We start from the raw sequence: 12,950 nt of genomic DNA on the forward strand, positions 1-12,950 counted from the left end.
AGACCCCTGTCTTACCAGCAGGAGAACATACACCGAGCCACTCTGAGCCTCTCACCCTTTATTGAGGCCGCTGGCCCCCGGCTCCCACAGGCGGGGACACAGGCCCGGGTCTTCCTCTCCAGCGCCGCCTTCAGGGCCCACAGAGCCCACAAAACCCAGGGAAGAGCAGACAGACCCTCCCAGATGAGACGAGCCCCCCCCCACCCCCTCAACACATGGGGTTCAGAAGCCCCTTGCAGGCCAGGGGTGCCGTAGAGAGCTGTGCCAGCAGGCAGGGAAGGCCCAGCCTCATTCTTTCTTGCTCCCGTGCTGCTGGTTGTGTAACTTCTGGTGTACAACCCGCAGGGTGGTGAAGAAATTGCCGAGGAAGAGGAGGAGGAAGGGGAAGCCACACATGAGCACCTGGGGGAGGAATCGGGGTCAGGACAGAAGCCAGGCCCGGCCCTCCTGGCGTCCTCTCCAGGGGCCCAGCTCACCTGCCACTCCTTGCACTCGGGGTCCCGGGCCAGGTTGAACAACGTCAGCGCGTTGAAAAGCTGCCAGAACTGGGAGGGAGGGCGGTTTTTACACACAGTCCCTTCTCGAATCAGAGCCGGGGACAGACAGCCCGATGGACAGGGACAGAGGTACAACTTACGTGTCCAAAGAAGAGGAAGGGCAGCAGGAAGGTGAGGCCCCGCCACATCCAGGACTGGAAGCCCTCTGCAGGGACCACAACCAGGACAGAGACGACCCCATCACTCAGACCCAGGTCAAGAGGAAAGGACTTTGCCCTTCCAGCTCCCCCGTCAGGATTCCAGAGAGGGGCGGCCACGCCCGACTCACCCACAGTGAGGTCCATGGTGTGCCTCTCGCCCAGGGCCCGCAGGCGGTACAGACAGCCGCTCTGGTAGTAATACTGGAGGAATTGCACGAAGCCTGGAGGGCGGGGGGACATCAGGACTGGGCTGGAGTCCCAAGTCTCTTTCCCGCCCCTCCTAGGGGGGCCGGTCCTAAGCGCAGCAGGACCTCTGAGACACTCACTCTGGTACATGGAGAAGGACAGGAACTGGTTCCGGAACTTCTGGTACATGAGGCCGTCGGGCCTAAGGCAGAGAGCAGAGGAAGGGGTCAGGGCTCGGGGATGCCACCTCTCCCTGCCCTGCTCCCCCGGAGACCCTAGGACCAAGCTGGGCCACTCACCATGTCAGCATGACTCCTGACAGGAACGTGGACACGTAATGATGGAAAACCCACCAGCCTTTGATCCTGCGTCAGGAAGCCACCGTCACTCCTGTCCCCTCAGCCCCCAGGATCAGTGCTCCGGGACAGGAAGTGGGAAGAAACCAGTACCCCAGCCAGTTCCCGCTTCTCAGAGGGCCACGGCCCCCGCCGCCCCCACCCCGCTTTCTAGGGCAGCTCCAGTGTCACTCCCCCACCCCCACCCCCGGGAGCCGGGCTCCGGCCCTCGCCCACCGGGAGCCGTTGTTGATGAGGATGCTCTCACGGATGGTCAGGGTGCAATAATACCAGACCAGCAGGAAGTTGAAGGCAGCGTCTGTCACCCTAGGGAGGGGTACAGAAGGTTGGTGCCAGAGCCTGGAGAGGGCACAGGGCCCAGCCCCGTGCAGCAGGACACCCACCTGGAGTTGAGGAGGAAGCGGCAAGTGAAGGAGATGAGGATGAGGATGGTGGTGAGGTAGAGCTTGAACTTCTCGTACTCGTCTTTGTAGGCAAACCTGGGGAGGAGCGAGGGGTACACACTCATGGGACAGGCTGGGGTGATGGCGGGGCCCACCCACGCCTCTGGACACACTGCTGTGGTGACATGGGGCCAGCATGGGGGAGCAGCCCCTGAACCCCAAGCTTAGCCAGGGAAGCTGGGGCAGACTGGAAGGGGCCTGGGGCAGGGGACGGGGAGTAGGGTTGAGACCCCGCCCACGACAACAAATTACTTAGCCTGCTTGCTCAGGAGTGTCACGTTGACATTGCCCAGAACCAGGCTCAGATACAACCTGGGGGAGGGAACACCAGGTGAGGAGAGGTAGCCTTCAGCCCCAAGTCCACCGCAGCAACCCACACCTGTGACCACACCACCCTCCTCCCATCCCAAAAGGGCCTCCTCGGAAACCCTGGCTATATTCTGACCCCTGAGCGCCCAGTCTCCCACCCACAAGGACCCTCTCCCTCCCTGAGGCTCCCAGGCCCTCCTGACCCTGGTCTCCCTTCCCGAGCCAGCTGAGTCACCAAGCCCTCCTCCATAACACGGAACCACTTTCTTGCCAATCCTTGCACTGCCGTCACCCCACCATCTAGCTTGTCTCGTCCTTCTCCGCCAGAGGAGCTCGTGAGGTGACTGAAAGCTACAGCCGTGCGTGTGTGAAGCAGCCGTCCCCACATGGGCTCGTGTTCACACTCGAGCCGTACGCACAGGCTCAGAGGGGTCCAGGGGCTCGCCTGAGGCAGCGAAGAGATTATGGGGCACAGCGGGGACTGGGACCAGGCTGCCTCTCCCATTCTCAGCAGTGGCCTTGTCCAACCCTCTCCCAAATCCTCCATCCTGTCTCCGTCCGGGCAGGTGACATCTCCCCTGCCTGCCTCCTCACCCTCATCTCTGCACCCCCTCATCCCAGAAAACAAGGGCCTACACCCACCCTTTCCCACCTCCCCAGGGACTTCCCTCCATTGTTTAGTGCACCTCTTCTGGGTCTCTCCCTCTGCTGGCCCACCTCTCGGCAGGTAGATATGCTCAAGTCTTTCCTATGTACAAAGTTACACACACACACACTCAAACAAAAGCCACTCCTCAACTCTCATGCCAAGTCCTAGCCACCGGTTTCTCGTTGCCAGTTTCTCCTTCCACTCACAGCCAAGCTTCTGAAGCAAGGCCTAAACTTGGCTGTACCCTCAGCTCTTCTGTCATCCCCAGTATCAACTTCCACCCCTACGCTCCTGTGAAGCGGTTCTCTCCAAGGTCACCCTGACTTCCAGGAAACATTTCCCCTTCTGTATTGCATCTGACTGCCTCCCACGCTGCCCCGGGCCAACTGATCGGAGGCTACTGGCCAGGCCTCCCTTCCTTGCCTTCTGGAACACGCTCTCTCCCAGTTGTCTTGCTGCCTGGGGTCTCTGCGGGATTGTTTTCCCTAAGCCTAGGCTTCTGCCATGTCCTCTGCTGTGTCTGCAGCTGATCTAAGTGCATGACTGACCTGTCACTCTCCCATGCCCACTGGGCCAGGGGGAAGCTCTGCAGGCTGGCTCCCCCTCTGGTCTCATTGCAACCTCTCACCTCCTACTGTGAGCTATGGCCGTGACACCTACTATTTCCGCCTTCCCATGTCTGCCTGGCTCACTCCTCTTTATCCTTATGACTCAGCTCAGGCATCACCTACCCCAGGAGGCTTTCTCCGACCTCCCAAGTGGTTAGGTACCCCTCACTGTGCTCCCCCCATTCCCTATACTTCCCCCACAAAGCACTCATTGCAGTGAGCTGTCACTGTCACTCAGGCTGTCCCTGAGCTAGGACTGTGTCTGACTGGTCAGCCCAGAGTGGGTGCAGGAAGCCAAGCAGAGGAAGACAGCGCTTCAGGCCTCCCTCTCAGAAATGGCTGTGAACTGAGATGGGGGAGGAACCTCACCCATTCTGCTTGGGCAAGTAGGCCTCCATATCAAAGAAAAGGCCTTGGCGCTCCTTGATCTGGTTTTCCAGCTCCTGCGCAGCTTTCTCGGCCTCTGACGGGAGGGAGGGTTTACATCTGCAGGTGCGGCCACAGAAGCCAGAGTCAGAACAGGGGACCCCCACGTGTGAATCACACCTGACACCTGCACGGCAGGAGAGCAAATGCAACCCAGAGAGGGGAGAAGCCATGCCCAGGGACATCTGGGAGTCAGTGCCAGCTCTCTACCCCACCAGGTCACACATCCACCCCCAGTCCGAGGCCACAGGGTATGGGGGGCGGGTATGATGAGGTATGGGAGGGCATGGGGGAGTATGTGGGGACAGGTCCTAACTTCTTCAGGACAAGGGCTAGCTCCTGCAGCTGCTTCTTCTGCCGAGTGATGGAGCTGGTACAGTTGTTCTGCAGCTTGGTCAGCTCCTCCAGCTTCAGGCGGTACAGCCGGTGGGTCTCCTGAGAACCAGGTCGGGGTAAGGCTCAGGCTGGCTAGTGGGCTCCCGAGCCAGAGCCTGCTGGGAAGGAGGTGGGGCATGGACTCCTCCAGGGCTCCTTGGGAGGGTCTCGGCAGGAAAGAAGATGGCCAGCTGTGCCAGCCCAGGGAACTCCCTGAGGGTACTCTCTCTCCAAGGCAGGCAAGGAGGCAGGGGTCTCCCTGTAAGCCCAGAAGCCCCCATAGTACCGCTCTCCCAGAAACAGAGGAGTTCTCTGAAGCTTTTCTTAGCCTCAGCCCATCTACTAGTTGTTCCCACCCCTCTCTGGCCTGTCCTGAATCCAGATTCTAGGCTCATGGGTCTACCTTCTGGCCCAAGCAGGCTACCTAAAGCCATCCCTGGCCCGCTCAGATCCTCCTGCCCAGGTAGCCTGCAAGTGCAGGGGAAGATGAGGTTGTCCAAGACACCTGCTGCTCTGGCACTCCCAGCATCCTCCTCCCAGAGTAAAGGCCATCAGGCTTTAGCCCTTGGACCTCTTGCTATAAGACCATTCCTCTACTCTTCCCCCAACACCTTTGACCCAAGGCTTCCCAGAGCACTTTGCCCCAATGGGTAAGTCTTGAGAAGGAACAGCCTAGAGATGGGGCAAGGAGCAGTGTAAGGAAAGTCAGGCAGGGGCTGAGGCCAGGACAGTGGTGACCAAGCTGGGAAGCACTAATGGCAGCAGCTTGGCCAGGCCAGGGGCAGTCAGGTTTCAACGTGGACAGGAAAGGGCTGGAACCAGTCCAGGAGAGGCAAAGTCCTGACCAAGTGCCCAGCTGACCCGGGCTCTACCCTGCCTGGGTCTTCTCATGCCCAGGAGGGGCAACCTCGGCCTACCCCCAGCCACCACACTCTCCTGTCTGCCTTCCCACAGAACAGCACAGTGGCCCATAGCAGCCAGATCCAGACGATTCCTCCCTTGGCTTCCCACGGGTCTCAGAGATTCCAATCCCCATCGCCCGTGAGGTCTCTTGGCAGGGTCTGGCCCACCCCCTTTTCCCCTCACTCCCTGCATCAGCCACGTGGCCCTGTCTCGGTGGGAGCTGTCCTTCACCCTGGATGGGCCCCGCCCCCATCCAGGGACTTCACCTAAACACCGCTTATCCCGACCTAGGCCAGGCTGCCTCCCGGACTGCTCCCCAGCCACACTCAGCCCAGACCGCGCGGCCCGAGAGCGGGGAAGGCGCTCCTCGCCGATCCGGCCCGGCCGGCGCCCACGGCGCATTTGCTCAGTAACTGACACAAGACTGGCCCCGGTCAGCTCGGACTCTCCTGGAAGGGGACCGGGTCGGAGTCGGGGCCTCTTTCCGAGGCCTCAGAGGGAGGCCGGAGGTCCGCCTGGGTCAGTGGGGTCACTCCGGGGTCGCGGCGGCCGCGCGGGGAAGAGGTCCCGCTGCCGAACATTCATTTGAGGCCGAGGGGAGGGTCCAACCGGGGACACCAGGACCCGGGGTCTCGCCGCCGTCGGGAGCGACACCAGGGTCCCCGACCCCTGACCCCGAGCTCCCGCTGCCCGACCCGGGGCTAACCGACCCTTGACCCAGAGCCAGATAGACATGGCTCGGAACCAATGGGGGCCCGCATCAGCACTTACCTGGATGCCGTGGAAGTCCTGCTGGAGCTCCTCCCAGTCCCGCAGGCAGTCGCCCAACGGGCCCGGAGGCGGGGGATGCATTGCTGCCGTGCCGTGAGCCGGACGAGCCGAGTCGAAGACAGAGCCGAAACCCCGGCGGGCTCGAGGCGCCTCCGCCTCCGCCGCCTCCGCCCCCGTCAGCTTCCGGGCTCGAGCCGCCGCGACCACCAATGCGGAAAAGCCTGGAGCGCGACCGCGCTGGCCCCGCCCCCTGCCTGAGCCAATCCGGGCCAGGGGCGGGGGCGGGGCCACGTGCTCCGAGGGCCCTACGCTCGGCTGCTCCCAGCTCGGAGGGTGTTGGCAGCCCCCAACCGGGGCACTCCCGGTGGCGCCAACTGTGTGGTGCAGCCAGCAGTGTCCTTGCCTGTCAGGCAGGGAGTAAACCAAGGCCCAGGGAGGTGCCACATGCCTCAAACACTTTCCCCCTTGGGAAGCTGCTCTTTGGCAGGGAGGGAATTCCGAGCCTCTTATCTCGCTTGGATTTTTACAAGGGCCCCTTTACTGTCTCCCTGTCTCCAAGTTCACCGCTAGTGTCCCTTACCACAGCCACCAGACTGCCCTGACTAAAACACAAGGCGAATCCCCACCATGTCCCTGCTGAACACTTTCCAATGGCTCTGCCCTTCCTGCCAGGAGGTCCCTAAGCCATCGCTCTGCAGCCATCCCAGGCTCTGTTCCAGTTCAAGTCCCGACTAAAGGCTGCACTGCCTGAAAAGCCCTTACCCCTCTGGCAAAACCCCACTCTTTGAGGGCGTGGGCTCCTGCTGGGGCACGGGGGAGTGCTACTCTAACCCTCGGCAAAGAGTCCTAGGAGGCAACATGGCGTTCACCCGTATGTCCTCAGCCCTGCCCAGGTGTCAGGGAATGTTTGCTGGATGAACGTGGACCGACGTGTTAAATTCTCCATCAGTCCCCTTGTCTCCTGACTCCAGGCCTGTTCTGTGGGTGCTGCCAGCACTCAGAAGCGCAGTCAGAGGAAAATTCCTTTTGAGACCCGAGGAATTTCTAGAAACCTGGTTGTGAGGGATGGGAGGGTGAGAGTCTCTTCTTGGTGAACATAGCCAGGCAAAAATGAGTGAGGAGCAAGGAAAGGACATCTGTACAGGTGATGGAGCAGTAGGGATGCTGAAACTGGGGATGAGGCGAGGGTATGCCCTTGTGCCAGGAGCCTCTCAAAGCTGTGTAGCCTGCGGCCTGAGCCAAGGCTGAGCTTGGCACCTCTGGGGCTGGGGGATCTCCGCCCATGGGTGGGCATTGTGACATCCCCTGTGGAACAACACAAGGCTGGGGGAACCCTTGGAGCTCCCACCCAGCAGCCTCCAAAGGGTCCACATTATGGGGGACATGAGGGGCAGCTGCTCTGGCACCAGATGCTCCTCCAGAAGCAGCCTCAGGGGTGCAGTGGGGGTGGGTCCACGATGCCCCAGGGATGCGGGTTCTCGCTGAGTCTGAGCACCTCCTGTGCTAGCACAAATGAGGAACCTGGGAAGAAGCACTGCGGGAGGCTGACACAAGGCTCCAGGCAGCAAAGGCCTTCTCATTCCTGGTTACACACCCTGGCCCACTACCCACAAAAAGCTCCCAAGGCAGGTTCTTCTGGACCCATAGCTGGGCCACAGAGAAAATCAGTAGAGTGGATCCAAGATGTCTGTGACGATGTCTCCAAGGACAACCTTCTCCCACTCTGACAGCTGAGCCACCAAAGCCCGATTTGGACGCATGTTGGTTTTACACTTCTTGACGTAGGCCCAGGACCTCTGTGAACCCAAGGAGAGAAAAGCAGATTTCAGGATTGGACCTGGGCCCTTACCACCTTGATCACAGCCAGCTCAGAGGGGACAGGAGGCACTTGCCCAGGGGTCAGAAACATAGCTTAAGGGCAGGACAAAGAAACAGCAGCAGCTTGGGGTTAATAGATTAGGGCAAGGAGTTGTAGGAGCTGGCTCTGCCTGGGGCAAGCCCCTCTGCATTCTGAATATAGACAGAAATCATTCTTATGTCAGATGGCTCCTGTGAAGGTTGAGAAAACATATGTGAAACCTCCTGTGGACAGGAAAGCACCATGCCCATGCCTGGCACTCAGTGCTGCCTCGACAAAGATTTGCATTGTAAGTGGATAAATGAATGGAAAGGGGAAGAGAACTTCGGCAAATTCTCTGAAGAAGAAAAACTGAAGCTGCCTTCTTTTAGGTGCCCACGCCCAAATGCAGGAAAGGTTATTACATGAAGGAAGGTGACCAGCTGGTCTCCATCTGGATTGAGGATAGAGGAAAAAGGAAAAGGCAAAAGCAGTTCCTCAACAAACTATGGATTAGAAGAAAACTATCTTAACATAATAAAGGTCATATATGAAAAGTACATAGGTAACATCATAATGGTGAAAGACTGAAAGCTTTTCCTCTGAGATCAGGAACAAGGCAAGGATGCCCACTTCAACCACTTCTATTCAACACTGTCCTAGACAGAGCAATTAGGAAACAAAGAAAAGGCATCCAAATTGGAAAGGAAGAAGTAAAATTACTTCTGTTTGCAGATGACATGAACTTAATGTACGTTGAAAACCTTAAAGATTAAACACAAAAAACTGTTAGAACAAACGAATGTAACAAAGTTGCAGGATACAAAATCACTTGTGTATCTAACTAACAATGAACAATCCGAAAAGGAAATTAAGAAAATTTCATTTACACTAGCATCAAGAGAATAAAATACTCAGGAATAAACTTAACCAAGGAGGTAAAAGACATGTGCCCTGAAAAATGCAAAGTGTTGCTGAAAGAAATTAATGAAGACTAAAATAAATGGAAAGACATCCCAGGTACATGGAATAGAAGATTTAATATTGTTAAGATGCAAATACTACCCAAAGTGATCTGAAGATTTAATGTAATCTCTATCAAAATCCCAACAGCGTTTTTTGCAGAAATAGAAAAATCCATCCTAAAATTCATATTGAATCTCAAGGAACCCTGGAATAGCCAAAACAATTGTGAAAAAAGAGAGACAAAGTTGGGGTTCTCACACTTCGTTATTTCAAAACCTTTTAAGTTATTACACAACAATGATAAAAGAATATAGTACTGGCATAAAGACAGACATTTAGACCAGTGGAATAGAAGAGACAGCCCAGAAGTAAATGCTCACATATATAGTAAAATGATTTCAACAATGGTGCCAAAACTATTCGATGGAGAAAGGAGTCTTTTCAACAAATGTTGTTAGGAATACTGGATATCCACATGCAAAAGAATGAAACAAGTGTAAACTTACACCATGTACAAAAATTAACTCAAGATGATGGAAGACATAAAGTTAGAGCTAAAATTATAAAACCCTTGAAAGAAAACATAGGGGAAAAGCTTCATGATATTGGATTTGGCAAATATTTCTTGGATGTGACACCGAAAGCACAGGCAATAAAAGAAAAAATAGATTGGTTTATATCAAAATAAAAAACTTCTGTACATCAAAAAAAAAAAACTTCTGTGCATCAAAAGACACAATCAACAGAGTGAAAAGGCAAGACGCAGAATGGAAGGAAACATTTGCAAATCATATACCTGTTTTATATTTCAACCTTATTTCAAACCTTTTAAGTTATTACAAAACTATGATAAAAGAATGTGGTACTGGCATAAAGACAGACATTTAAGACCAGTGGAATAGGATAGACAGCCCAGAAATAAATGCTCACATATATAGTAAAATGATTCCAACAAGGGTGCCAAAACTCTTCAATGCACAAAGTGTTAATATGAGGAATATATAAGGAACTTCTAAAACTCAACAACAAAAAACAAACAACCCAACTAATAAATGGGCAAAGGACTCTGAGTAGACATTTCTCCTAAGAAGGTATATGAATGGCCAATAAGCATGCAAAAAGATGCTCAACATCACTAATCATTAGGGAAATGCAAATCAAAACTACAATGCTATACTTCCTCAAACTGATTACGATGGTACTATAAAAGGAAAGAAAGAAAGGAAGGAAGGAAGAAAACAACTGTTGGCAAGGATGTGGAGAAATTAGAACCCTTGTGCACTGTTGATGGAATGTATTAAATGGTACAGCCACTGTGGAAAACAGTATGGAGATCCCCCCAAAAAATTAAAATTAGAACTACCATATGACCCAGTAATTCGTCTACTGGGTATATACCCCAAAGAGTTGAAGGCAGGGTCTCAAAGAGATATTTGCACAACCATGTTCACAGCAGCATTATTCATAATGGCTAAAACGTGGAAGCAATCCAAGTGTTCATCAATGAATAAATGGATAAGCAAAATGTGGTATATACATACAAGGGAATAGTATTAGCCTTAAAAAGGAAGGAAAGTTTGACATATGCTACAACATGGTTAAACCTTGAGGACATTATGCTAAGTGTAATAAGCCACTCATGAAAAAACAAATACCTTATGATTCCACTTATAAGATGTACTTAGTGTAGTCAAAATCATAAAGACAGAAAGGAGAATGGTGGTTACCATGGGCTAGCGGGAGGGGAGAATACGGAGTTATTGTTTAATAAATATAGAGTTTCAGTGTTACAAGATGAAAAGAGTTACGGGGCTAGGTGGTGGTGATGGGTGCACATTATGAATGTATTTAACACTACTGAGTTATGTTCTTAAAAACTGTTAAGACAGGGGCTTCCCTGGTGGTGCAATGGTTAAGAATCTGCCTGCCAATGCAGGGGACATGGGTTCAAGCCCTGGTCCAGGAAGATCCCACATGCCACGGAGCAACTAAGCCCATGCACCACAACTACTGAGCCTGCGCTCTAGAGCCCACGAGCCACAACTACTGAGCCCTTGTGCCACAACTACTGAAAACCACATGCCTAGAGCCTGTGCTCCACAACAAGAGACGTCACCACAATGAGAAGCCCACGTACTGCAACAAAGAGTAGCCCCCACTCACCACAACTAGAGAAAGCCTGCATACACAGCAGCACAGCAAAAAAGGCCCAACGCAGCCAAAAAAATAAATTTATTTTTTAAAAATTATTTCAAAAAATGGTTAAGAGAGTAAATTTTATATTATGTATTTTTGTTGTTGTTGTTGTTGTTTTTTGTTTTTGTTTTTTTGCTGTACGCGGGCCTCTCACTGTTGTGGCCTCTCCTGTTGCGGAGCACAGGCTCCGGACGCGCAGGCTCAGCGGCCATGGCTCACGGGCCCAGCCGCTCCAGGGCATGGGGGATCCTCCCAGACCGGGGCACAAATCCGTGTCCCCTGCATCAACAGGCGGACCCTCAACCACTGCGCCACCAGGTAAGCCCCTGTTACGTATGTTTTAATGCAATAAAAAAGAGAAAAAATAACTACGAGATACCATCTCACACCCATTAGGGTGGCTACTATTAAAAAAAAAAAAGAAAATAATAAGTGTTGGTGAGGAAATGGAGAATTTGGAACCTTATGGTACTATGTATGGGAATGTAAAATGGTGCAGCTGCTATGGAAAACAGTGGTTCCTCAACAAAGTAAAAAGAGAATTACCATATGATCTAGAAATTCCATTCTGGGTCTATACCCAAAAGAATTGAAAGCAAGTGGCCAGTGGGGCTTGTGTTCATGGGTTTAACAGGACAGTAGTAAACAAACAGTTCTTAACTGGATTATCAGCCCAGGGCTAAGTGCAAAGAAAGCATACAGAAACACCCTTTTTCCATTCTTCCCCTTAAAGAGATATTTTTGCACACTTTAAAAGTTGCTGCCTGAGGGTCTGGCTTCCAATCAGCCTGAATCTAGGTGCAGACTGAGATCCTTCCCTTTGGAAGGCTGACAGGTCTTGGCACACCCTCAACTACGGTGAACCACTAAGAACAAAGTAGGCTGCTTGAACAATCACAAAGCTGTGAGAGATAACAAAGAGATAGGGAAGGGTTGGACAATATGGTTCATCTCTTACATGAGACACTAGGAGAGGTGGCTGTTTTATCTAATGCATAGACACCAACATAGAGGGTTAAGGAAAATGAAGAAACATAGGAATATGTTCCAAATGCAACAAAAAGAAACCCTCACAAGAACACTTTAATGAAATGGAGATAAGTGATTTACCTGACAAAAGTTCAAAGTAACAGTCATAAAGATGATCACCAAGGTCAGAAGAATGCCTGAACAAAGTGAGAATCTCAACTAAGAGATAGAAAATATAAGGAAGTACAAAATAGAAGTCTCAGAGCACGCAATAACTGAACTGAAAAATACAATAGAAGGATTCAACAGCAGACTAGATGAAGCAGAAGAAAGGCTCAGCAAACTCAAAGACAGTAGAACTCATTCATTCAGAGCAGCAAAAGAAAAGAATAATTAAAAACAGTGAAGATATTGAAAAAGAGTATATACATGTATAACTGAATCACTCTGCTGTACACCTGAAACTAGCACAACATTGTTAATCAACTATACTCCAATATAAAAGTTTAAAATTAAATTTAAAAATCAGTGAAGATAGATTAAGGGACTTAAGGGACATCAAAAGGACCAATATTCACATTATAGAGATCCCAGAGGAGAAGAGAAAGAGGAAGGGACAGAAAACTTATTTGAATAAATAATGGCTGAAAACCTCCTTATCCTGGGGAAGGAAACAAACTTCCAGATTCAGGAAGTCCCGTGAATCCAAACAAGATGAACCCAGAGAAACCCACACCAAGACATTATACTTAAATTGTCAAAGCTAAAGACAAGGAAAGAATCTTAAAAGCAACAACAGAAAAACAACTTGGGAACCCCCATAAGACTGTCAGCAGATTTCTCAGCAGAAACTTTGCAGGCCAGGAAGGAGTGGCATAATATATTGAAAGAGCTGAAAGAAAAAAATTGCCAACCAAAAATTGCTTTACACCTGGCAAAGTTGTCCTCCTTCAAAACTGAAGGAGAGGTAGAGAGTTTTCCAGACAAGCAAAAGCTGAAGGAGTCCATCACCACTAGGCCTTGCAAGAAATGTTAAAGGGACTTCTTTAAGCTGAAATAAAAGGGCAGTAATTAGTAACAGGAAAACATATGAAACTATAAATCTCACTGGTAAAGGTAAATATACAGTAAAATTCAAAATAATCTAATGTAAAAGTGGTGGTTTAATAACTTCAGATGTATGGACACACACAGACTGAAAGTGAAAGGATGGAAGAAGATATTCTAGGCAAATGGAAACCAAAAGAAAGCTGGGTTAG

At 51.6% G+C, this 12,950-nt stretch overlaps 2 protein-coding genes across 5 annotated transcripts in view; both read right to left on the bottom strand.

Moving 5' to 3' along the window:
* Positions 1 to 43: 43 nt before the first annotated feature.
* Positions 44 to 5,968, bottom strand: TMEM120A (transmembrane protein 120A). Its single transcript, XM_029220464.1, has 12 exons — positions 5,724 to 5,968; positions 3,991 to 4,109; positions 3,618 to 3,734; positions 1,935 to 1,994; positions 1,623 to 1,718; positions 1,456 to 1,545; positions 1,183 to 1,248; positions 1,024 to 1,085; positions 826 to 918; positions 638 to 702; positions 477 to 545; positions 44 to 402 (listed from the first exon to the last, which is right to left on the bottom strand). The coding sequence occupies exons 1-12, from the start codon at positions 5,802 to 5,804 to the stop codon at positions 289 to 291; spliced, it is 1,032 nt and encodes a 343-aa protein (XP_029076297.1). The 5' UTR covers positions 5,805 to 5,968; the 3' UTR covers positions 44 to 288.
* Positions 5,969 to 7,297: 1,329 nt separating this feature from the next.
* STYXL1 (serine/threonine/tyrosine interacting like 1) overlaps positions 7,298 to 12,950 on the bottom strand; it is a 66,263-nt gene continuing 60,610 nt past the window's right edge. For all 4 annotated transcript variants that reach the window (XM_029220469.1, XM_029220468.1, XM_029220470.1 and 1 more), the window contains one exon: positions 7,298 to 7,519. In XM_029220469.1, coding sequence (XP_029076302.1) covers positions 7,388 to 7,519 — 132 coding nt within the window. In that variant the 3' untranslated portion in view covers positions 7,298 to 7,387. The remainder of the gene's footprint in view (positions 7,520 to 12,950) is intronic.

Source organism: Monodon monoceros, unplaced genomic scaffold (genome assembly GCF_005190385.1).
Source record: "Monodon monoceros isolate NGI ecotype Baffin Bay Population unplaced genomic scaffold, NGI_Narwhal_1 Super_Scaffold_13, whole genome shotgun sequence".
NCBI lineage: Eukaryota > Metazoa > Chordata > Mammalia > Artiodactyla > Monodontidae > Monodon > Monodon monoceros.